Consider the following 25,648-nt stretch of genomic DNA (forward strand, 5'->3'; position numbering starts at 1 on the left):
AGCAAGTGCAGATTGTGAACTACTACTTTGTGGCACTAAGTTTCACATACTTTCAGTATTAAAATTTCACCACATAACGTGAAACTCACTAAAATATTCTGCTTCAAACTAGTGCATAAGTGAGTTGCTTTAACAGAAATATCCTGTGTATTTACCAAAGTAAAAACCAAAAGCATTCCTTACAACTTCACAAGTGACGTTCACAAGAGTTTTACCTGCCCAACCGCTCTGTCTCTCTCCAAGCTAGTTAACATTTTCTGTCTCAGCATAGTCTGGTATTTTTCAGTCAGCTGCTTCAGCACGGGTTCATACGATGCATAATGTGCCTTCAGCCTGTGAACAAGAAGAGGACAAACAATTCCTCAAAGAAGTTAAATTGGAGATTTATGTCTGTGTAACTTTTTTCCTCCCAAAATAAAAGAATAAAAGTGCCAAAAGGTCAAGACAGAGGAGATGGCAATGGTATTTAGTATGAACCACCCAAATGGAATATCACAAAAAAAAAAACCACCCCACCAAAAAACAGAACCCCCCCCCCCCCCCCCAAATACAAAGTCAGATGAATAAGAGGTTTCATAGTTTGTTTAGTCATATCTTATCATAGAAGCATAGAATGGTTTGGGTTGGAAGGGACCTCAAAGCCCATCTAGTTCCAACCCCCTGCTGCGGGCAGGGACACCCTCCACTAGACCCCATTGCCCAAACCCCCATCCAAACTGGTCTTAAACACTTCCAGGGATGGGGCCTCCACAACCTCTCTGGGCAACCTGCGCCAGTGCCTCACCACTCCAACAGTAAAGAATTTCTTTCTAACATCTAAATCAACCCTCCTTCAGCTTAAACCCATTCCCCCTTGTCCTGTCACTACACTCCCTGGTGGCTGGAATTCTTTTGATGTGTTCTCCCAGTGTTACCCCGTTGGTTCCTGTTGCATCCAGAGCCCCCGGCTCGTCTCCTCTAGGCTTCGAATGTGCTGTAGTGCATCCAGCACATCTCTGAGCAGTAGGCCGAGGGCCCTAGCCAGCACCCCATCCCTCCAACCTGGGCACATCATCCCAAAACATGTCGCTGGCAAGCCTGATGTTATCCCCCTTCCCCTTCAAGCCTAGTTTAAAGTTCTGTCGATAAGCCCCGCTAGTTCCTGGGCAAAGATCCTCTTCCCCCTTTGCGAGAGATGAATCCCATCAGGGTTCATCAGGCCTGGTGCCACGTAGGCCACCCATTGTCAAAGAACCCAAAGTTGTGGCGTTGACACCAGCCACAGAGCCATGCATTTATGGACTGCGTCCACCTGTTCCACCCAACATTGCTGCTCTCAACTGGAAGGAGGGAAGAGAATATTACCTGCGCTCCCGAATCCTTCGGTGACTGTGCTAGGAGCCTGAAGTCCCTTTTGATCACTTTCATGGTACATGTCTCTGCTTCATCCCCACCCACATGGAGGAGCAGCAGTGGGTAATAGTCAGAGGGCTGTACCAGGCTGGGGAGTTTCCTAGTGATGTCCTTGACAGAGAGGCCCCGGGGAGGTAGCAGACTTCTCTGAAAGGAGGGTCTGCCCTGCATATCGGGCCCTCTATACCCTTCAGAAGGGAGTCCCCCACAACTATAACTCTCCTTTTCTTCTTTGTTGGGGTGGTCATGACCCAAGGCACGGGCCTTTTGGGCCTAGGTGCTACCTCTGGAGTAGCTTGACTGTCATCCATATCCTCACTCAAGTGGCCTTCCACAGCCAAAGCCTCATACCTGTTGCACAGGGGTACGTGGGATGGTGAGGTGGGTGAGGAGGAGAAGGTTTGCCACCTGCCACACGTGCACTTGTTTCCATTCACTCCCCTCTTTGAGGCTGCTGCCTTCTACCTGGCAAGGGGAGGATACAGGGTCCCCTTCACTTTGGCTTTGGTCCATTAGCTGTCCCTGTTTCTGCCTCAGGGAAGGCAGAGCTTGGCTCCACCAGTCTATCTCTCTCTCCACCTCTCTGATACTCCTTAACCACTCCACTTCTTCACGTAGTTCTGCCACCAGGCCGAGCAGGTTGTCCACCTGGTCACACCTCAGGCAGCCAGTCTCACTACTGCCTTCCCCTGCCAGTGCCAAGCTCAGACACTCCCTGCAGCCTGAGAGCTGGCTGGCTGCACGCTTCTGTGGCAGCTCTCTCTGTGTTGCCACATGCCTCCTGGCAAGCACAGAGCTTAGGGCTTTCTGCCTGGTGAGCACCATGGCTGAACTCCTTCTGTGAGAGAGTGATGAGCACCAGCGGACTCTCCTTTTGAGCAGGCAGACTGACTAGGCCCGTCCGCCCGAACTGCTGCGCCACGCTCTGGGCCACCAGCGCTCCCTGGGCTGTTTCTCATAGGCGTCAGGAGGGCGGGCGCCGCTGCTTTGGCAACACCCAGGTCTCGTCAGTGGTTCCTGTGACAGCAGCCGGCTCGTGGCGGGTCTCTTCCAAGTGCCTGGCGTTTCCCTACTTCTGGAACGTCAGGAAAAACCGCTAGCGCCTGGATCTGCTGCTCCGCTGCAGGTCAGGCCAGCACTGGAGCTGTACTCTTAAAACAATCCATCCAATTTTGACCTGTTCTTAATCCTTCATACACATACCGCAGATTAATTTTTATTAATTCCTGTTTTCTTGCAGATGTATTTCATTGGAAGAGAGAATTACAGCTATTATCCAACTACCAACTAAGATTCCCATCTAGACAAAGCAGTCACAATACATTACTATTTTTCTCCACTGTGCATTACATTTTGAATACTTAACCACTTTAACTCTTCAGACCAAGTCGGTTCTATAATCTCTCAAAAGAAACAGAAGACACTAAGCTTCAAAAGTACTGCGTTTTCACAAAAAGCTGACACACAGAGGATAAGCCAGTGACTCGTGCTCTCTTGCATTAGTATGTATGGATTTCAAGGTTAAAGATGTACAACATGTAGTTGGTACTGCATACATTTATTGATAACCATATTGACAAACCAAAGTTCTGTGACTTGTCTGGAACTGCAGACATGACTTACTCCCCAATATTACTTTTAAAGCAAGTGCTGGCATAAACATGTGCAAACGAGTTTCTAAACTCAGCTCTTTCACCTGGGCCGGTGATCCTCAGATGGACAAATATACAAGTTCTACTTGCGGAGGGAAATAAGTATCACAGTTAGCAGAAAACTTACAGAATTCCAGAACGACACAATTATGGAATTAAATATGATAAAATAAACTATTATAACTCAGTACTGAAGGATTAGTTTGGGCTTATTCGTAACAAAAGCAATGTAGCCCATCTCATATAGAAAGTTCAAGATGTAAAAGGACAGGAAATATCAGCTGTGGGAGTCACGAATACAAAGGTTCTGAACTTGGTGTGACACCAGTTACCTTTAAAATGAACAAAGGATCTAAACCCAGAAATCATTACGTATTTAAAGAAGAAGATCTGGGTAAAAAAAAAATCTCATTTATATTTTCAACTATTAGAAATACTACATATTTATTAATGCCACGTCACACCATGGAAAATAAACAGTTTCTAATGATTTATTTTTTTTTTTATAAGAGACATGGCAGAATGGTCAGATGGAACAGCTATTTACCAGGACACTAACTAAATGCAGCTATCTTTAGCACTTTAAATTCCCCAATGTTATCTCATTACCAGGTAGTAATTGAAAATGTTATCTTTAATGTTACATGTATGATAATTAAAATAATTTTTTACCTTTTAATGTCACAAATAAGCCTGTTTTTCTCCTGGACCACTCGCTTATGATGCATCCGATGAAAGTCACATTCTTTCTGCATTTTTAGGAAAGCCTCTTTTGCTTTGCTATACATAAACAGTAAATGCAAGAGAAGTATTAGTCTCCTCCTATTAATTGCTCATCAGGGTATGTTGCATACCTATATAATTAATTTTCAGATATGCACATGCCTACTGCATCCAAGTTGGAAACTGTCAGTAGTATGCCCCCTGGTGAACACGTACTTTTGAGGTACCAGCTGCCAGCTGATGTACAAAACCATGGGTACTCTTCATCTTTCCTCAGTTTCTTTAGATAGAATTCATAAGGATTCTGGCATTATAAATCTCAGAGGTGAGGTCAACCTTACTTTAAGCACCAGGGCTCTTATGGAGATACATATTCAAGTTACAGGTGATTAGAAAACAGTACTCTTGTGGGTTTAAAATTCTACATGAAAATGTATTGCAATACTATTTTCTAAAATCTACACTGTGCCTGGAGCCCAGCATAATGGTACATGCTTGAAGGACACACACAGAAGGATAACTGTATTGTTGCCTTGCAAATACATGCATTTAGAGAGCTTCTGGGAAAAAAATGTGCTAGAAAAGTTCTAGGCTCTATTCAGGCACATTTGTAGCCTGTCCCCAAGTGGCCCCGTGCATGACAACAGGAAGGATAAGGAATCCATTTCAAAATTAATTGCAAACATCCTGATAACCTGTTATTCTCTAAGCACATACTACACACAGCAATGGGACACATAGTCTGTTCTATAAACATCAAAGAAAATACTTTGTATGTATTCCGTACATTTTCTCTTTACCTTTACTGATATGGGTTAGGCCAGAAAGATTAGTAGAGGAGTAGTTTAATTGCAAAGAAAGCTTGAAATTGGATATTTGCTCTTTACAAAAATAAAGCTCATTTCCTCCCCAACAGGAGTTGAAATGTTAGGAATGACAATGGAGTATGCTGAAATCACAGGTCCAGAAAGAAGACCCATAGCTGCCTGTGCATTGTATTTAATTGTACAAATAATTTATATTCAATATATATGCATTTGCCATATTGATTACGTATATAAACTACCATATTTATATGTGCACATTGATGTGAGTTGTTGTTTGTAGCAGAAGCAGTTAGAAAGACATGAAGAGGAGGCACAGTGAATTAGTGCCACTACACGTCAGTCAAAGCTGAGAAGGAGCTGGCAGGGAAATAAAAACAGGCAGAGCTGCCCCTGCAGTAACGCTGAGAAAAAGCTCACAAGAGCTGCGGGCATGCACATGTGAATGCATATGCACAAATACCAGAAGTCGTGAAAGAGTAACTTAGCATCTTGCTCCTGGGATACAAAGCACAGATTATGATTCTGTTCAAGCTCCTAGGAACAGCGGAAGATTTGAGAGGTAAATGAATCCATGGTCTCGGGATAGTTCTGTGAAACAACTCCATCATGACACCACTCACAGAATCTGACTTGCCATAATACCTTGAATACAAAACCTGCCCCTTCAGAGCTAAGCAGATGGCTTTTTCTAAAAGGTGTTGCTACAGCCACAGCAAACCCAATATCCATTTCTTTCAGTAAAGATATATGTCAAAGACTGCAGGTCTCTCCATTTAATCTTTTCTCAAGTCATTTGATAAAAATAGCGGAAGAGGACAAAGTCCAATAAAAACAAGTAGGGATTTTCAAAGATGAGTTACGTGCCCTGTTCCTACTGAATTCAGATGGGCCTTTATTCCTCAACATGCTGCAAGTTGTAGCCCTAAAATTTTAATCAAAATAAAGACAGTTTTATAAAACATATACTCTCATGCTTTTAGTCTATCTAGTTTATATAGCATTTAGCAGCAAGGATGCTAGATGTACCATGTAATTAAACAGATGCATTTAAATATGGTGCACAATATAGAAAGTGGGCATTTACTTTTTTCATTGCCTAAGTGGAGAAATACGTGCAGGAATGGTTAGATTTTGGCACAGAAATAGGACATCAGCTGAGGACTTTATTGCTGGAGGTAGCACTAACAGTAATAATAAATATGATTTCCAGGACTGCTTTATATTTTGACTGTTACTGTGGCTGTAAACTGGGTGTATATTTGTGAGTATGCTTCCAAAAATCAGGACAGAAAGATACCTGCAAATATTTAAACTTTCCAACTAATGTTTGTGAACACAGTTACAAACCCCAGCCAAAAGCTGTACACAACTTTCATTCCATCTACCTACAAATTCCTAAATGTTTACGAACTTAAATATCACAGTTAGCAGTCCCTACGATTAACACAGTCTTAAACCTGATACACCATCGTGTTGTCTACCTACATTTTAAATAAAGGTAATACAAAGGTTCTGGCCATAGAAAAACACCAAAATAGATGGGATTCAAGATATTTTAAATCACCAGATATGCAGAGTTTAATATTGCTATGAAATTACAATCTATCATTCAACTCACAAGCAAACATTATTAGAACATTAAATGCCTGAATGACACAAATCATCACTGAAGACAATTAAACTTAACTAGTCTCCTGTAAGTGTTAGTTTTCAGAGATGTTTTCTTGCATATTAGAAAGAATATCTATGCTTCCATTTGAGAAATACTGCAGCAGATAACCACATCCCTTACCAATCAGTCAGGGCTCAACAGTAGCCTTCAAGATAAAAGAAAGAGAAGGGGAGTACACATTCAAGGTGTACTTTAATTTTATGTGGGTTTGCCATATGACAGTAGTTAGTTTTGACTTGTTTTATAACGCAATGTCTGGTTTTAGAAGTAATTTAAATAAAGATCCATAGTGTATCTAAACCTTAAGATAATAACTATCACTAGCTTTTTTTTTTTGGAGTAAAAGAACTATGCTGCTATTTATTTCTTTTAATGAATGCATTCAGGGATTTTGTTACATCTCAAGATGTCTTCAGACATCGGACAACCTATTAAAAATAGTGTACACATTGCATACAGGAAGTGAAGTTGATTGGGATTTTCTCTTTAAATAGTGAAAAGCCACAGTGAAGTGTAACCAACAGTCTGCAGTCTACTCTGCCCACCTGCTTGCCATGCAATCACATAAATATTTATTAAATACCACTGCTAAACAACATTAAAGCAGGAGGTGATTGGTTCACAGCCATTGATCCTGGGCCCTTATACTGCTTAAGTCCCAAATAACATTGCTGTTCTGCAATATGGCTGTCAAGAGTACCAAGCTCAGAAACACCAAATGTAAGTAAAAGCTTTCCTCAAATACACTTCACAGCACTGTATCTCACAATTAAAGTTTTCTGACTAATCCACAGTGTAAATGAGACTTTCTTTGCTCACAAATCCTTAGTTTCTAACCAGTCTAATCAGCATTTCTTCAGTGCTTTTAAGCGTTCTGTTTTCAGTGCAAGCTGGTGAATTCTCTCGCAATACTTGAAAACTCAAATTGTCCTCCAGGTAATTTTGGCTCCTGCTGGAATATTTGCTTTATCATAGCAAGGGTGCTGACTCCAGTTATTGAATGTATGAACAAGAAAAAATGCTGTTAACAGTCACCACATTAAATTCATTTAGTATAGAGTATTATGATCAGGGTTTATCTGAAAGACACAAAAGAACGCCGACTCATGGCACATACAGCAGAAATGCTCAATTTCACCCATCATTCCAGAAACAGTACCATTTTAATTCATAAATTATTCAAAACAAGTGAAATGTCACAGAACTGCTGAACTTTTAACAATCCATGAAAACTTTGAAAGTTATTTGAAGTAAAAAACAAAGTAGTGACTATTAGCATCAACCAAGTTTTACATCTACATATACTCCATTCTAATACTGTCAGAAAGACTAAGAAAATAAAGCTCTCCTTACAAGTGGGAGGAGGACTAATTTTAATAGTGGTTTAACAAGGTACATGCGCAATAAATGCAGTATTTAAAAGTAAATGCCAATGAACAAAATTTACCCGCTTCTAATTTGTGTCACATAGAATTGCCCTGTATCTTCCTGCCCTCTGGAATACCAAATAGGTGACATGACTCACTTGTTTACCATCAGAGCATTGCTATTTTAGGTTTCAAACACCAGAATGTGAAAAAGCAGGGCACAGTTTCAGTTTACGGATTGATTTATTTTTTAGCACAGTTCACTACTTAAGCAAGCATTGGGAGTTTTATTTAACAGATAGCCTGTAGGAAGCTAGCATGTTGGCAATGTCTTTTTTTCTCTCCTGCTTTCTTCCTCTTGCAAATTATCATGTCATCTTTCAACCTTTTAACTAGACATCTGCTATTAAAAAAATTTCCTGGCACCCCACAGAGTATATAGACACTCTTAGGGGAAAAACCCAACTCCTTCATGACCACAGTGAAATGGTTTTAAGCTTTATGTTCTTAAACTATCACATAGCAATGCAACAAATCCAGGAAAACTCTTATCCAGTCATAATCCACTCAGATCATCTTGTTATGGCATGTTCTGCTTCATAGAGAGGAGGGAAAAAAGGAAAGAAAAAAGTGGGAAAAAGGAAAAACTTCAAATCACTACTGATAATAATAAATTTCAGAAAGGTCAGATTTTTTTTTTTTCCTTCTTTTACTATGCATTACTGCTTCTTACTCTCCCACTCAAACGGGACACACAATCCCTAACTATCCATTATCTAAAGAAGCTGCAGACTAAAATAAATGAATTATTTCTATATGGCCCATCTCCCAGTGCAACAGTATATTTAGACTACACAGTATTTGACTAAGCTGTTTACTTAACTATTAGCCTATGGCCAATTAATTTATTAATTTAAAATGTAATAAATCATTATCATCAGAAAATAATTTTATTATTATCAGCAGTGATGGTTACTTAAGATCCAATTAGCTATTTTTCATATAAAGGAACAATTTAAATGAAAATTAGTCACTTGAGCAATCCTGAGGAAAAATCAAAGAAATAGAGCTAAAATATGGAGCTGTAAAAAAAGTTAAAACTATGTACTGGCAAAGTGGAAGTGAGTGCATTATTAGGTCTCAGAGTAAATTCTCAGTGAATACATACATGCACAGACATACCATCCTTCAGAAAAGGCTATGTTACATGTAGTTCATTATTGCATCTCTCCATTCTATAAGTTAAATATTTTAATTCTCTTATGACTGAAGTACAACTGACTTGCAAAATCAACTACTATGATGTACACACAAGTATAATCAATGATGGTAATCTACCCTGATGTACCATTTACAACTACAGCCAAAGTGATAGATTTTTTGCAATTGAAAAAATGAAAAATAAATGTATGGTGATTTTTTTTGCTCTGTTGATGTTTGGTAGCTGTAATTTATAGTGCTGTATTTTAATACAAAATGCACATAACCATTTATTTTCTAGTTCTGCATATTATACTCTCATGATTCTTTGAGGTAATTTGTTGTGATTACTGAATATTGAAAATTATTTTCTATAGCCCACTAAAAACAAATAAAAGAAATTAAGATTTAGGTTTCTAATAGAGCTCAGAGAAAATTGAACTTTAATTACAAGTGTCACCTAGAAGTAAAAATATGCACAGCCAGCATAACAAACAGGAACTTACTGTTTCCATTAAGTAGTTGGTTTTACTTTATCTAGCCATTTACTACTGTATATCAAAGTTTCATTAAGACCAAATAACATACTTTGCAGCAAGTTTATAGTCTTCCAAATCTTTCTTCAAACGCATATTCTCAGCCTCAAGTTGCTGGTTGCGGGTATACACAGTTGGAACCAATCCAACATCTTTGGCTGTGAACACACCTCTCTCTATCAGTTCATACCTAGTAGAAAACAGAGATATTTTATTCCATGTTTCCTTTTTCTCACTTCATTTCTTCCTTCTCATGCTAGCATTTACCTAAACTAGAATCACAACGATATTTATGATTGCATTAACAGTTATCGACAGTACTGTTGATACCATGCTGTGTTCTACTTTACTGCTTTTCATTCTAAAATGCATTATTGTTCATAATAGTCAAAAGACATGTCCTGTATAACATAGTACTTCAATTTAAACAATTGTTTTTTCCTTCCTGTCTTCCAAATAGCTTAAAAAAACAGAAAAAATGTTCCTGTTCAAATTACATTTATATATACTCAGAGTCTTTTTTATCTCATATGCTCAAATATATGCAAGCTCTTTTTTTTTTTTTTTTTTGAGGGCCCAAACAAGATAACAAAGCTGTGAATAACCTGGATGAATAAATCTATGAGCTATCTTCAACATGGAATACAGACCTCACCTAGGGAAATTTCTTCATTCCTTCCTGTTTACTTATGTTGCCCTCTCCTTATTTAATTATATTTACCTATTTTACCAGCCCCTGAGAAAATATGATTCCACGATGTAGAAGTCTGAAGGCTGCTTTGGTTAAATAAGCATACAGACTAACTTGCATTTTGAGAAGTCAAAAGGAATCTGGAGCAGCATGTAATGCTGTGTAGCAACCTAGGAATCTCAAGAGCCCCTGGCAACAAAGGCTTCTCAGGCTCATATATTTTAGGATTATCCATTTTTTGGTAGGTTGTCAATGAAAGCTAAGAATACTCTAACAGGCAGTAAAAAGGACATAGGCATTGACACTACTCATTTTAGGCTTAATTTAAAGGCATTTAAATACAGAGCAATTTAAAATACTTAAGTATCTTCTATACAGACAAAGAGAACAGTAAAATTAAAAAGGATTCAGAAAAAAAAAGTGACATTTACCACACAAAATAAACGCTTCTGCAGAATCATGCTTGTTCAAGTAATGATTATAAGCTATCAGTATTTTTCAAGTTATTTCAAAAGACATCAAAATTCAAGTCTACGTATAGAAGCATAAGATGCTTCTGTGCAAGCAAGCATTGCAGAGGTGATTCCAGAATTCAGTAAACATATGTACAAAATATCTATTTCTTTGTCTACTTTGTCCTGGAAGACAGAAGAGCAAGACCTTCAGTTGGTACAAACTTTTATAGACCCACTGAAGACAAAGACATTGTGCACTACTGTAACCATGATATCAGCTCAGCATAGGTTCAATAGAGCTATAAATAATTTATCAGATTAAGACTACAGCCCCACAATCTTCTTCCCTGCTCATCTTGACTGCAGCTGGAAGATGCTCTGGGTGGGAACTCACCAGAAGGATTAATACAAACATTATTTGCCTTTTCAGGTGAAAATACATTGAATCTGTGCATTTTCTTCCCCCTCCACCCCCCCCCCCCCAAGTAATAAGGAAGTATGAAAAGAACAGTTAGAGGTAGCATTTAGTATCTTTTGTATCTCCTGTACCTGGACACATGCAGCAGATTTGAAACTTGAAGACAGTAAGCATAGCATTCGTAGATCAATAAAACATATTGCAGTAAAGTGTTTGTAGAATAAGGGATTCTTACTTGACACACAACTTTTACTTAACATCCTCACCCCAAAAAAATTAGGTGGAGTGTTAGAAACTCTTATGTCCAAGTGACTTCCTACAGTCAGCTACTTATCTGCATTCTGTGGTTACATCTAGGAATGCTCATCCCTATGAATTAAGCTGTCACTCACATGCACCACCACTAGATGAAAGGGTTTTTGGAAAGTTAAACTGGACATGTCCAAAGCAAAATTAATTCTATCATACCTTCATGTTCTTAAGCAAATTACAGTAGCAACAGGCTTTAATACTAAGAAAGAAGCTTAGTCTTTTTTTTTTTAATCCCTCAAACATTCACTGATGAGCAAGTACAGTTCCTATTAGACATATTGTAAATAAGGGCACTTCTCATTGGAAATGATCACAACTCCACGCATACTCCTTTATTTGCCAGAAAAATTTCTCCACTAAATGCCCTCAGTGCACCTCATGAAAATCATCAAATTTCTGCACGAAGACACATCAGACATGGATAATTGATGAACTTAGCCTCCAGCAGAGCTAAGAGCTCTGAAAGACAACTTTAATGAAATACAATTAATACCAATAAATTCACTATGCCCTCGTCTAAGAAAACTACTAAAAATGAAGGCTTTTGTGCATGTAGCAGAAATGGAATGGCAAACCACACAACAAAATTGCATTGTGAAATCTCATTATCTTCCATCAACCTAGTCCTGTAAAACTTATAGAACTCCTACATACGTAGCCGACTGCCAAATAGCTATTGCTCTCACTTCTTTCCATTACAGAAGGGAACTGTGATGCAAATTAAATTAGTTCCATGCACACACAGGTGTTTTTCTAAGCTTTCCAGAACAACTGATTTGTTATTCTTGAATCACTATTTAAAATTAACTAAGAATCTGGATACCAAAGGAACAGATGGTTAACTATGATTTTATGAACAAATCCTGGTGCAGACTGATTAAAAAAATCACGGAATCACAGAATGGTAGGGGTTGGAAGGGACCTATGGAGATCATCTAGTCCAACCCAAAATAATATATTATTACTATACACATTATATTGAATTCAAGTTTCTAAGAGTTCTAAAGGAACCAAGTTGCAGAGATGCCCTGTAATAAACTAACGGATATGGAGCTCATGATAATCCTTTACCAAGGGGTAACATCTAGAGATGCATTCAGGGACTAAAATTTCAAGTTTTAGCTTTTACAAGAACTTCTTACTGAAAATTATCATTCCAACTGATAACTTCTTACACAGTTTCAACAGAAGGCTACGAAAGAAACAAGCACAGGAAAATAAAACACCTTGTCGCCCTAGTGTGTGCTTCCAGTCTATTATAGCATATAAGTAGAAAATTTATATTATTATGTTATGCTTGTTATGTAGGCAAGAAAGTAGATATGTCCATGTGGCTTTTTGCAAATTAAACTTTATGTTATTTCACTTGTGTTCTGAGCCAGTTCTAACCCAAAAACTGAATTTAGCGTGATGCTGTCCTGGAAACTGATAACCCTCATTTCTCTCAGGATTTATGAGCTCAGAGCACAACATACATTAATGTGACCATATGATTTCCAGGCCAAAGAAGACACAGAGCAGAGGAAACTTAGGTCTGCCTGAAATAAGCAGATTGATTCCACTGTCTTCAGGGAGTTGTGACATGGAGGATCACAACCTATATCCATTTTCTTCATTCTGCAAAAAGGAATTTTTTTGTAATGAGCCTACCTTTGCACTCAGAGAAGACACAGTAGCTTTGTTGCACGGGCTCCATTATACACAACCCAGGCAGCCTTCGCAAGGCATAAAGACATACCTTTTAACCTCGCTTGGTCACGTAAGATTATTCATAATTTTAACCACAAACAAAAGAATTTTCAAATCATGTTTCCATAATTAGTCCGCAGCGCTCTCTTTACTCACAAGCTGAAACACTGCCACATCTCTAGGAACACTTGGAGACTACCAGTTCAATGAGCGTACTAACTAATCCATGAGAGCTCTGTGCATACGTGTGAAGAGCGAACAATTCATCTGCTCATCAGACTGGCAACATGCTGCCAGCAGCACTGACCTCTTTAGGATTCAGAGGTATAGACTGGCAGATGCATGAAGTTACAGTTGATCAACCCTAGCACTTCATACTCCAAAGCTGTCAATCCAGTATCTTTAATAAGCAACAAAAGCACTATAACGTCTTGCATATCAAAGGAATAGAAAATTTAATGGTAAATTAGATGTCTGAAAAATAATTTAAGTCTAATTTTAAGTTCCTTAAAGTATAACTGGAAGGAAAAAGCATATACACAAAAAAAAACCTAAGTAAAGAAACTCACTACAAGTTTGATAAAATTATTCATTACATCATAGAAAAAGAGTGGGTTTGGCTTAAAATAAAACATAACCAAATCATATTTTATACAGTTGGATAGAATAACAGAATGTTTTCTCAAACTCTGAAATAAACAAATAATTTGGTCCAATTTAAGTGACCTTTAGATCTCAGACAGACAATTATTTCAAAGCAAGCTTTTTGATAAATTTTCTCTACATTAATTAATTTCTCATTTTAAATTCCATTAGTACTTGATCACAACAGCATGAGAGCAAGAGTGTCATCCCAATACATAATGAGGAACCTGAGTACACTAATCTGCTCTCACTGTCATTAATATTGTAAATTATCTATTTCAAACCAACATAAAACATTTTGAAATGAGGTATTAATGCAGAAAAAGTCTCAATACAGTAAGATTAGATCCTAACATGCTGAGCTCATTTGTAATGCTACTGAAATTAAAAATATTACTTATAGAGGAAAAAAAATATATGTATAGCTAAGAATTTACAAGATAGGGCCTGCTAAGATCTGTACTTGCTCTGTTAAAAAGCAATTTGAATTTAGCCATTGATATAAATACAAAATCTAAGTGCTTCAAAGAAAGCAGCAGTTTCATAAAAAGGTCACTATTTATATCTGTGTAGTATTAATTATCTTTTAGCATAAAAACTGTTAAACTTCAAACTTAATTCTATTCATATCAGTTCTTTTCTTGAAGAAGAATACCTAACTAAAACGATTCCTTAGAGAAGGAGCACTAAAGTCACATTGTTGTGCTATCAAAAAGCAGATCATTGTTAATTCCAAAGGCAACGCCTGATTGGCGAGCTCCGCACTAACAAGACTGCAGCCTTGCAAACGACAGCAATGATTTCCCCATTACAGAATATTTCTAAGAAAAAATCTAAAAGCTTCAAGGCTTATGTAGGAAAAAATAAAGACATTTCTAACTTTTCAAATTTACTAATTTTTAAATGAAACATTTTCAAAAGACCTTATTAAAAAAATATCTGGACATGTCATGTTTAAAGACTGACTACAAGACAATTCAAAGACAGGTGTTTCCACTTCTCAATCTTTCTAATGTAACTTGCAGATTCAAAGCAAGCTTTTAACTCAAAGTATTTCAACAGAACTTTATGACTAGTGTTGTGTTTTGATCCAAAATAATTCAGCTCTCCTCTCAAGCTTTGCAGCATTTCTGGCACAGTATTTAGACAAAGCTGCATGTTTAAACTTCTGCACAAAGTATGGACAAAATCCCTGCAATCTATAAAAGCTGGGAAGAAGAAGATAGCAACAGCTCAAGAGTTTACTCTTCTGATTACTACACGAACTAATTTTTAGAAAGAAAAAAACAAACCAACTATATTCTTTTGACTGATGTACCAAAAATTACCAAGTATCAAAAATTTTTATTATTCTCCTTAAAATAGAAGGTAGCTATGATGAATGTCCAACCCCACCCAAACAATTAAGGTGCAAATACTATAGAATACTACAAAATATTCAGGTTTTAAGTGGGCATTCAGGTTCTGGAAAGCAAGAAAATAACAAAACCACATTATTTCTCACCACTGCTGAAATGAAATGCTCGTCATTGCATTGGATCAAATGAGTCCAGTGCAAAACTTCTGCACTGCAGCTGGTTTCTACTTTTCATTGGTAGTCAGTGGAAAGCCGAATATACTTGAATAAGATCTAAATTAATTTCATCTCAAAGGTGATGGCTTAACTCAGATGAGTTACATCCTGAAAATGAGCATTTCTCTTCACTGGTCACAAGAGAGGCCTCTGGTGACCACTTCAGGCTTGTAAATATCTAGAGTTAGGTGAAATACAAACAGTCCTTCAAAGGTACCTGTTTAGGAGATTGCTGGAGTTCGCTTTCTTGAAAGTCTGTCCTTAAAACGATAGTTTGCATCCTCATTTTCAGCATGAATATTTTTATCTGGTAAAACACTACATGTTTTATTTGTACTATTTAAGAATGACTTGTACTCAGAAGTTTTCTGGAAATATATCCTGCAATACTGGAAATATTTGAATCCTGAGCATCTACTTCCTAATTCTCAAAGTAACATGGTCACTTGAAATGTTTTACCATTCAGTTTGGAAGCAGTCAAGGGTTCTGGACATTCCCAATCTGACCAGGAAATTGCAAAAGAAGTCATCCATCGCTTCAGGTATTTCAGACACTGATTTCTCAGAAGACAGAACTGATTGCAAAGCCTGAAATTAAAATTTGATAAATTTTATTAAACCTACAAGAGAAATGTAATTACCATACTTTATTTCTGAAGCCATCTAAAGTCACAGATCTACTGGAGTACAGCTAAATGTTTCTCTTGTCTTTATTGATCAGATCTATAACCACCGATCCTTCTAGTGTCAAGGTCTGTGAAAGGTTATAGATAAATAACTCAAAAAATCACCTGATTTAAGCAAGTATTCTGAACCTGACATAATCTGATATGGACTTGAAACTATTTAAACTGATAGGTGATATTCTGTCATCGACCAGAAACAAAAAGTGTTAGATCTCACACTCCTGCACTCTTCAGCAACCTTCAAAACTACTGATGAGAAAAATCAGTACTTCACCTAATGAAAAATGCAGAAGTCCAAGGTGATCGTAAAATGGTTTATATTCTTTCTGTAATGATGCATGCAACGGAGAGACTGAAAGAACTGCATCTCCATCATTAGATCTCTTAGGACGTCTCAAAGATCAATTCTGCCTTTTCTTCTCAAACATCCACATGCACACACTGAATGAAGCTGCCAGACAACGTTGCTACAAGTGTTAGCAGAACACAGATGGTGCACCGAGGCTTCATACGCAGCTCCTCCAGTGCCATCAAGATAGACAGCTATTCAGATAAGATCAGCTCATGGGTCAAGCACAGTTGCAAACAGCAGAATCAAAACAAATCAGAGCAATCCTACTGTGGAGGAAAAAAAATTCCTTTAACAGCTTTTTGCTGCAATACAAATGTCTTACCTCTACCTAACCTCATTCAGCCCACTCAGTGCATAGCTTGATATTGAGCTCTCCTAGAGAGATTTCAAGATGCAAGGGGATATAAAAAAAGTATTTTGGTAGCCAAAGAGATGGCCTTAATTCACTCAGACTTCAAAGCGATTACAGCAACTTGACACACCTAAATGCGAAGCTTTCAGCATTTGGGAACTCCACACAGGGCACAATGCTACAATGGAGCTGCTCAACAATGCAGGCTACTAAGACAAGATACTACACATGCCTGTCCTCCTGGTGAGAGGATGACAGAACAAACCTGGGCTTGACGACTGTCACTTAGTGTGCTCTTGAAAGAAACTCAGATTCTATGATAATATGAGCTACATATTATTAAAAAAATACAACTATAGAGAAGCAGAAACAGCTTCCATACCTGCCTACCTTCTTTTCTTCATTTCAGTACTAGCAAAACTGAAAAAAATTCCAGTGAGATATTCATCAAGACATGCTAAAGGCTGTGACTGCAAATTATTTCCTCCATCCATTTAAAGAAGAATCTGTAGGCCAGGGATTTTTGATAACTCCATCCATTTATGGCTTATGTCCTTGGTGGGAGCTCTATCAACATGACTGCATAAATTACCTGGATATAAAAGCATTTCTCTTGATAAAATAAAAACATGCAGCATTCCCTACACTGGAAAAATCTCATAGTCATTTTGTATAATAGAGAAAATGATAAGTTTAATCCAAGCAGCCTACGTAATATAAACAGAAAGAATTGTACATGTATGATCAAGGCCACGTAACGCTGTATTATGAATAATACAATATGCCAAGTGCAATGTAATATTTAGCATATTTTATCACTAGATCTACAGTACATCAGATTGGTTCTTATGTTACCACAATTAGAAACTAGACCTAAGAGTACAACTGCAGACATGCCACTGCATCCCTTTTCTTGCTTCTTTTCTTTCTTTATTCTAAATGAGGCCAATGTCTAATATTGTTGTAGTTTCCCAAACACATCTAGAAAGGCAGTCTTCAGAAGAAATGACACAGCTTGATTCCCTTAATAAATGGAAATACGATAGGAATTTGTTTCATCAGTGCAAAAGAGAATTTATTAGCTAGATACTAGCACTGAGAGTCATTTCAGGAACCAAAGCCCAAGCAGGGAACAACTTCGGGAAAAACAAATGCAGTCTAACAAGACACAGTATTGGAACAGGGCCTCAGGAAACCAGAATTAAATTCCTAGCTCTTCTGCAGACTGAGAGTGATACTAGGCTTGAAATCAACCTTAACCTTGGAAAACTACCCATAGAACAGCATAACAGTAATTTTTTGTACATATTTACCTATTTAGAAATGAGGAAAATACAATCTATTCATTGATGCGGTGCAAAGAGACAGTCTATAGAAACTATATAGACAAAAAACATCTTAAAGGATTCTGACCATTAAATAAAAAAAAGTAAATATTTGCTTTGCTGAATATTTGTTATATATTTCTTGGTTAAATATTTATTTTTAATTAAAATCTTTAAAATGTTTTGAGTGTAAGGATTGCAAATATGTCCAGTAAAATAAAATAATTGCTAAGAGCTTAACCTTAAAGACTTCCACAATACTTGTGAAAAATTCTGTCCAGTGAAGAAAGATTAACACCAAATAAACTAATAATTTATCTGGAAAATAAAGTGAGATGTTCTTGCAAAACTTACTAAACTAAAAAAGAGAATTCAAAGATTTTTAACATGATCAAACAAATTATAAATTAAGCCTACATAAAAATATAAGATTAATGAAGGGCAATGTGAGTTCAGAGTATCATTTGGAATATTATGAAAATAAAGATCCTGGAATCTTTAATAAAGAACCTGTAACTACTGAAGAAAGTCTTTCAGCCAGCTTTCTTTTGTGTCTGTGGTTTCCCCAAAATTATGTATCCTTTTCCTAGGGTCCCTGTCAGCTGAAGATTTTCTTTCATATGCTAAATATTCTGTTACTTGTGTCTAAAAATAATTTCTATGACTTTACAATGTCTCAAAACAAGGACAACAGAAAAAAAAATCATGAGTTGTGACTGAAAAGGACAAATGATGACCAGAACAGGAACATTAGGCAGAATCGCTTCTATCCAAAGCACGTGTTGCCCAGCACAGCTATATTTTGAATCAGATGCCATTTCACCTCCGGACAAGGGAGAAATGGTATTTAGAGATTAGAGCTCCATCGTGCTGGTGGGATCCAAACAAAAACATCAACTGTAACTGTTGAGGGAGCCTCGAACTCCTTAAAGATCAGTAGTTTCACTACACACACGCAGAGATCCAGAAGGAAAGAAAACATGCTTCTGTATATCCCCTGTATAAACATAGCTTTAATTCCTACACACCAATTTATTTATTTTATTTTTTTTAGGGGTGAATAGCACCATCTCTCATTTGCTTATGTTTGCTCTTCTTCATTTGGTAATTAGTGCTAATTAATTTGGAAGGAAGTTTGAAAATAAGCATTTTTCTTACATTTTCCTGGTTATACTTGACCTTTTAAGCAGATCGTAAGAGAAACTGTAGTTACTCAATTTAGAAACTGCAGATATTCATAGTATCTGCATTTGGCAAATCACGTAAATATTTTTGGTTGCTGTCTTGATCTGTGCCTTCTCTATATAATTTCTTTAACAAAAAGATTTGCATCTACTATTGAAATGCAATCTTTAATACAGGATTAGGTATACGAGTTACTATGAACAGTAAATATACACAATCACTTAAAACTGTTTATCACAGAGTAGCTATTCCAGGATATGGTTGTTACCTAATTTAACCTATTTTAGCCAAGATTAGAAGCTAATAATTGAAACAGTGTGTCAGTTACTTATCACGTGAAGGCAGCCTTCTACTGTGCTTCTTAGCTCAGTGTTTGGATATTGATTCAATATTAAGTCTCAGGAAACAGTGCTTCTAACTCGGTCACCAAAAGCAGTCACTGCAGCACTTGGCTTTTCCAGTGAATTAACATCAAACAATCTAGTCTGAGCCTCACAAAAATATATAGTGAATCATTATGAAAGCTGTCAAGGAACTAGCAAGTGTATTCAAACAGTTTTCTATTCATGTCTTTCTGCATAAAGACTGAAAATATTATTTCAGTTTCAAAATGATGGAAAAAAATGAAGGCTCCAAATAATGAGTCAAGAAGCCAGAAGGCAGATATCTATTAGCATAAGTACAAAATCAAAGATAATCTGAGTTTAAGCACACACATTCTTTTGTTTTAAGGAAAGGTAACACTTTCTTCAGTTTGATTAAATGGGATAGATACTAGCATATTGTCTCCTACCACTCAAAGTTCAAAGAGGTAAAATTATTTAATTATAGCACTGTCAAAAGATCAATAGATTAAAAATATTCTTCCTTGTTTCACTTTTTATTTGAATGTCAACTCAGTAAAATAGACATAACTTTGGCTATCCCGAAAGAACATTAAGAATCTCCACTACTTAGTTAATATTAAGCATGTTCAGTCTTAAAAACTCTGCCAGCTTTCTCTTAATTTTCAGGCATATTCAGTTTCAAAACACGTAAGATTCTGGTATTGCCAGTTTTCATTCAAAGTTTAATCCAAAATACAGAACTGATTTGTTTATATGCACTAGTGCAGAACAAAATGCACATTTTCCCCTCCATTTTGATGTTAAGAATCATTCACATAATTTAATCTTTTCATTATTAATCATTTGCTTTTTCAAAACAAAGACTGTAATGGTAGCTTGTTGATGCAGCTATAAGAGAGTGGCGATATTAAACACAGCAGGGAAAAGCACTTTTCCATTAGATTGTTAGAAGGAAGTAAATTCAGGTAAATCATATTTTGGAAAATGTAATATAACAATCCCATTGTGTAACTCTGAACTATTACACAATTGTTTTGAAATCAAACTGTAAACGTAAGAAATATCAAAAACTAGTGGTGTGAAATGATTGATAATTTCATTAATATTTTGATTTAACATAGTGTAACCACCCATTCTTTATTTTCAATATGTCAATAATCTTTTTTAGCAAAGTATTCAAGTACAAGTTTATGGGTCTTAGGCATGGGCGGTTTCTTTCCTGTGTCAGGGATCACACTCGTTCAACCTACTCGGCTAAAGAAACAAACCCTAAAATACTGATATATTTTAATAACATTAACATATTTTAAGTAACCTGTTACATGTATTTGCAGTATCAGGTTGTCTGTGGAAGATAAAATGAGCAAGAGTTAAAGGAAAATGAAACCCAGGAAATGAAAGTTGCTTTTTCCCCTGTGGCACATGTTTACCCCTAGAAACTTCTAAAAAATAAGAGAATCTCTTCCACACAAATATTTCAGAGTTAAAATAAGTTACGATGTGCAGCTTTAAGTCACTAATGCCAACTGAACTAGTCTTAGAATGTTTAGGAAGTTCTTACTAAAATTCGGGCATCTTCAGTCTGCTCTTGAATAGTCTGCAGAGCCTTTGACAGATCCTCATCATCTTCCTGAAGACTAAATTCATCATCTGCTGGAACCTAAATGAAATTACTTTAAGTTAGGTATCAACATATTTTATACATCTTTCCACTCCCTGTACAGCTACTGAAAATAACATCATTCTTGTTAAAATACTATTTTGCCATATTTAAATAGAATTTATATTACTGAAATATTCACCATAAACTGAAACATCTAAATAGAAAAATCTGTATCTTTAAAAAGTATTTAACATTCAAATAAAAGTAAAACATAAATCAACTTATACTAAATCTTCTCTTATAAAATAGAGATATGCCTAGCATCATCACACTTTATAAAAGATTAGTGTCATTTCTCCTAGGATGTTTTTGTGACTGATGAAGTAAAATAAAAGAATTGACTATGAATGCTCTACCACATATATCAGAAGATTATCAATTTAGTAAATTACCTCTTCATACTGATAATCATCTTTAGAGTCATCTGTTATGGTAAATTCTGCAGTTTTTGTTAAGTCTGAAACAGCTGATGATTGATGAGTTCCAAACCACCATCTATAAATCTGTTATCACCACCTTCGCCCTCGTTCTTTACGACACAAGACTTTACACTTTCTAGGCTTCTTTCAGCCTTTAGGTGAAGTTTTCATAGCAGGTTCAAACACCATGAAAATTTGCCTCATCAGATCTGTCAAAGTTACAAGTCAAGCACTGTCCTGAATTAAACAGTAGCTAAATTCTGCTCTCATTCACCCAATCGGTTTTCATAGGGGTGTTACTGCACTGAGACTTCCACAGACTTTATGCTTCTGAGCATAAGTAACTTCATGCTCTCAGAGAATGGCATTTTTTAAGTTCAAACACAAGCATCTGAGATCAAACACTGAATACTAGAGGACCATTTACTGAAGGTGATACAAGTGCCTTAATTACAACACAGCTACAATAAAAAGATAAGGAGGTTCCAAAAGGTAAAAGAACATTTGGAAATTATCTACAGTTCCTTCAAATGCTTTAGTATCAAACTTTTCATTAAAAACAACAACAAATGGTGTAAAATGAAACCCAAACAAACATTTCTTCATTCACTAGCCCCACAGCCCATGAAAGTAAAACAAAAATGTTTTTAGCAACATGCTCTGTGTCAGGTTCCCCAGGAAATCAGTTTGCTTACAAATGACCCATGTAAATAAACCAGAAATTAACTGCTGAAGAAAAGCTGGTAATTCAATACTTCACATACAAATTTAAATTGCAACTTCTATATAAAGAAAAAAACAACCACAACATGATTTTCCAGCTTTGCATCAAGTTCTCCAAACCTGAATTATTCTCCTAAAAAAGAGGCCTTTTGCTACAGGTCTCACTGTATAACATATAAGTGACAACCATTTGTTTCATAGATGCGTGATCATTTTCTCTTCTAAACTAAGAAATGAAATAAAGAAGTCATCATTGGAGTGAATAAAGGCATAATTTTCAGTAATCAAGTCAAAGCACATCTGTGTACCTCTAACTGCCCAATTACACTACATGCTTACTATAAAAATTGTATATAGTTTTCTTAAGAGGATTTCTTAAGAATCTCCTCTCTAGGCTTAGTACATGAAAACAAATGCCTGCAACACATGTGCCCCCAAATTTGCTTCCCAAATTACTGCACATGTGGAACGCAGGGCTTGAATTCAAGTCACCACCTCACTGCATCTCAAATTTTGCTCTCTGCAAAAACTTCATTTTCTAACCTGCCTGATTCTAGAATGTTTAAGACCTGAACTATGCAGAAACTGATCTCCAAAAAACGTTTATTCTGCTTTCTTTCGGGGGGAAAGGAACCAACAAACTATTAGATTTAACAGGCTTAACTTTGTTCTCTATAGCACCAGATGAAATCTGGATTAAATCTTCTGACTTTAACAGGAAGGCAAAGAAATTGTGTGGTTCAATGAATGCACCTTTTCTCAGCATGGTACTCTAAGACCATACATGGGTCCACCAAGGTAAGTGAAGAGAAGAGAGATGAAAATAGCTCCTGCTGAGACATGACTTTCAAGAGCTGACCCAACAGACTTGAGATAATGATCAGGGACTCGGACATCAGGCTAGCTTTCTACTGTCTGCCTGCTCCCCAGTACAACAGGAACCTTCTGGTCCTCACATCAGTGTCTCACCACATCCCTAACAAAACACCTCCTAGTTCCTCAACTTTGTTTCTTCAACTCAGAGGGAGGAAAATTCATCTAAACTGCTGATTACATAAAAGGGAACAGCAGGAAGGCATGAACGCAAAGCAGAAAGGTTTCCCTCATTGTTATAAAAAGCAAGAGGGATGCTTGCAGCAGGGAAGTCAAGATAAAGACAGTGATATTGACTGACTGGTTAGGGTAATATTCTAAAAATGCCCCCTTTTTAGGTAGATTAAGATACCCTAGCACTAACTAGCTGACTACACATTCTCTCTTTAAAGAGTGAAACTTTAAATGTGGTCACGTTTGTGTAGTATGAATACTCAGGTACAACATTTTTTGTATGAAGCAAGGGACAATTTCCATATATATGTAGTAATTGTATGTACAAACTAAACACGCGCATACTTCTCTGGAATCTCTAAGCATCTTTTTGTTACTTTATAGCACAACATTTATCAACTTGAAATTAATTCAAATGAAGTACATTTAAACAAAACACTACCCATTTTTCACATCATGTTCAGTATGGACTACAAACAATCCTTCCCCCCATCTTGACTATTTCTTTCTGCATTTGTCACATCTTCCAATGCAGACAGAAGCATCACTGTGATATACCCCTAGTGAGTAAAACACTTTCAAATACTTTTTTTCCCCCTGAGTTTCTACTGACCTGACCATCCTCGTGATCCATTATGATCTAAACTAGCATGTCATTGCAAACACTCTGCATAGACTAAAATACTACTTTAAAAATCCTGATTTTTTTCCTCTTTTCCAAAAATCATAGCCAGCACAATAAATCAGAGGAATTAATTTTTAAAACTATTGTTTTTTCCCAACAAACATTGTAAATTATTTTTTAAACCCACATCCTGATGCAGTGCTGTTTTAAGCACATCATATACTGTGAAAACAGCTGTGCAGTTTCAAGGAGAAACTGAGGCACAAGCTCAAAAAGGACAATATTCTATTTTTTATTGCTTTTATATTACCTTACATCTTAATTCTAGCAAGGCAGAAAAAACTAAGGTACTAGTAAGGTCTAACTTCACCTCTGATTATTTAGCCTCTAAAACAAAGCTTGCAAGTTCTTGATTTGGCAGCCCACACCTACAAAACAGAACAGATTGAGCTATTCTGACCTAGTGACAAAACTAGAATTTGGGTCATCTGACCAAAAATTACACATTTAAAAGCCATAAACTCCTAACATCATTTGCAACAACTCAATTGTGAAAATAATTCAAACTTTTTTTTCCTCTAAAAGCCACAGCAAATACAATTATGTCTAGGTTATTGTATCCTAATCTAAACAAAAACACAACTATCTAGCCAATTACTGTGTGTGACAGGCATTGGGAAACTAGAGGAACACCATTTACAGCAGCACATTGGGACTGTGAGTCTTAATAACAAGTCCTCACTCCTCTGTAGATATTCTGCATTTACTGATCGCGAAAGAGGCGACAAGAGTCTTTCATTTCAGGATTTTAACTCTTGCTTAGACTGCCCCATGAGCAGCGGAGGATAAAATTACCCTGTTTTTCCTAAGGGTCACTCAGGGCCTCTTACCATCAGCAATGAAAACAAACACCACGTTGAAGTGAGCAGGGGGAAAGACCCAACACGCATAGTAGCCCGTTTTAGGGTTCAGGGGCAATAACCCACAAAAAGCAGCAACAAGGTGGCGGGGGTTTTTTTTGGCTTCCCCCCACCCCAACCCCCTTACTCAGTGAAAAATCTTGGTAACCCGGGGGTCTCCTGCCCGAACGGTCCCGCCCCGGCTCCCAGCCAGGGGCACAAGCCTGGCCCTGCCCGCCCCGCCGCCGCGGCGGCCCCGGGGTGTCCCCACCTGAGGAGAACAGGAGCGCTGAGGGGACGGGCCCACCCGCGCCGCTCGCCCCCACCCCGAGGCGAGGCACTGGCGGGACCCCGGGGCACCCTACACCCCCCCAGCCGCCCGCTTCAGACAAGGAGGAGGAGGAAGAAAACGCCGCTGAGGAGGAAGGATACTCTGCAGGCAGAAGGACGCCTCAGAGCCCGCCGCCTCCTCCATGGCCGCTGCCCGCCCGCCGCCGCGTCCCGCCGTTGCCAGGGGCGGCCTCTCACGAGAACAAGTGCCCGCGCGCCAACGCCGTCGCGTGGCGAAGCAGCGGCGCGCGGCGGCGGCGGGAAGAGTCGTGTGTGTCCTTTCCCCCCCACCCCCCGGCGGTGATTTAGCTTAATTTAGTTCAATTTAGTTGAATTTTTGCCTTACGCTTCACTTTCCTGCTCCCGGAGGTCCCCGTGGGTGCTGTCTTTAAATCGAGGCGAAGCTTCTCCCGCGCTCTGCCAGCGCTGCGCGGCGCTTCCTGAAACGGAGGGGGAACAGGAGGAGAAGGGAGGGAAAACTGCTTCAGTCCCGTAAGGGACGTTTTTGAGGCCAAAACGGGTGTTTGTGGAGCACCTGAGCTC

The 25,648-nt window shown here is 37.6% G+C and overlaps 1 protein-coding gene across 1 annotated transcript in view; it reads right to left on the minus strand.

The window, feature by feature from the left end:
- SPAG16 (sperm associated antigen 16) overlaps positions 1 to 25,263 on the minus strand; it is a 404,854-nt gene extending 379,591 nt beyond the window's left edge. Inside the window, 7 exon segments of the mRNA XM_075755745.1 lie at positions 216 to 333; positions 3,717 to 3,824; positions 9,422 to 9,559; positions 15,613 to 15,740; positions 20,961 to 21,059; positions 21,455 to 21,501; positions 25,208 to 25,263. Of these exon segments, the coding sequence (XP_075611860.1) occupies positions 216 to 333; positions 3,717 to 3,824; positions 9,422 to 9,559; positions 15,613 to 15,740; positions 20,961 to 21,059; positions 21,455 to 21,501; positions 25,208 to 25,250 (681 nt within the window). The 5' untranslated portion in view covers positions 25,251 to 25,263.
- Between the last annotated feature and the right edge of the window lie 385 nt (positions 25,264 to 25,648).

Source organism: Balearica regulorum, chromosome 6 (genome assembly GCF_011004875.1).
Source record: "Balearica regulorum gibbericeps isolate bBalReg1 chromosome 6, bBalReg1.pri, whole genome shotgun sequence".
NCBI lineage: Eukaryota > Metazoa > Chordata > Aves > Gruiformes > Gruidae > Balearica > Balearica regulorum.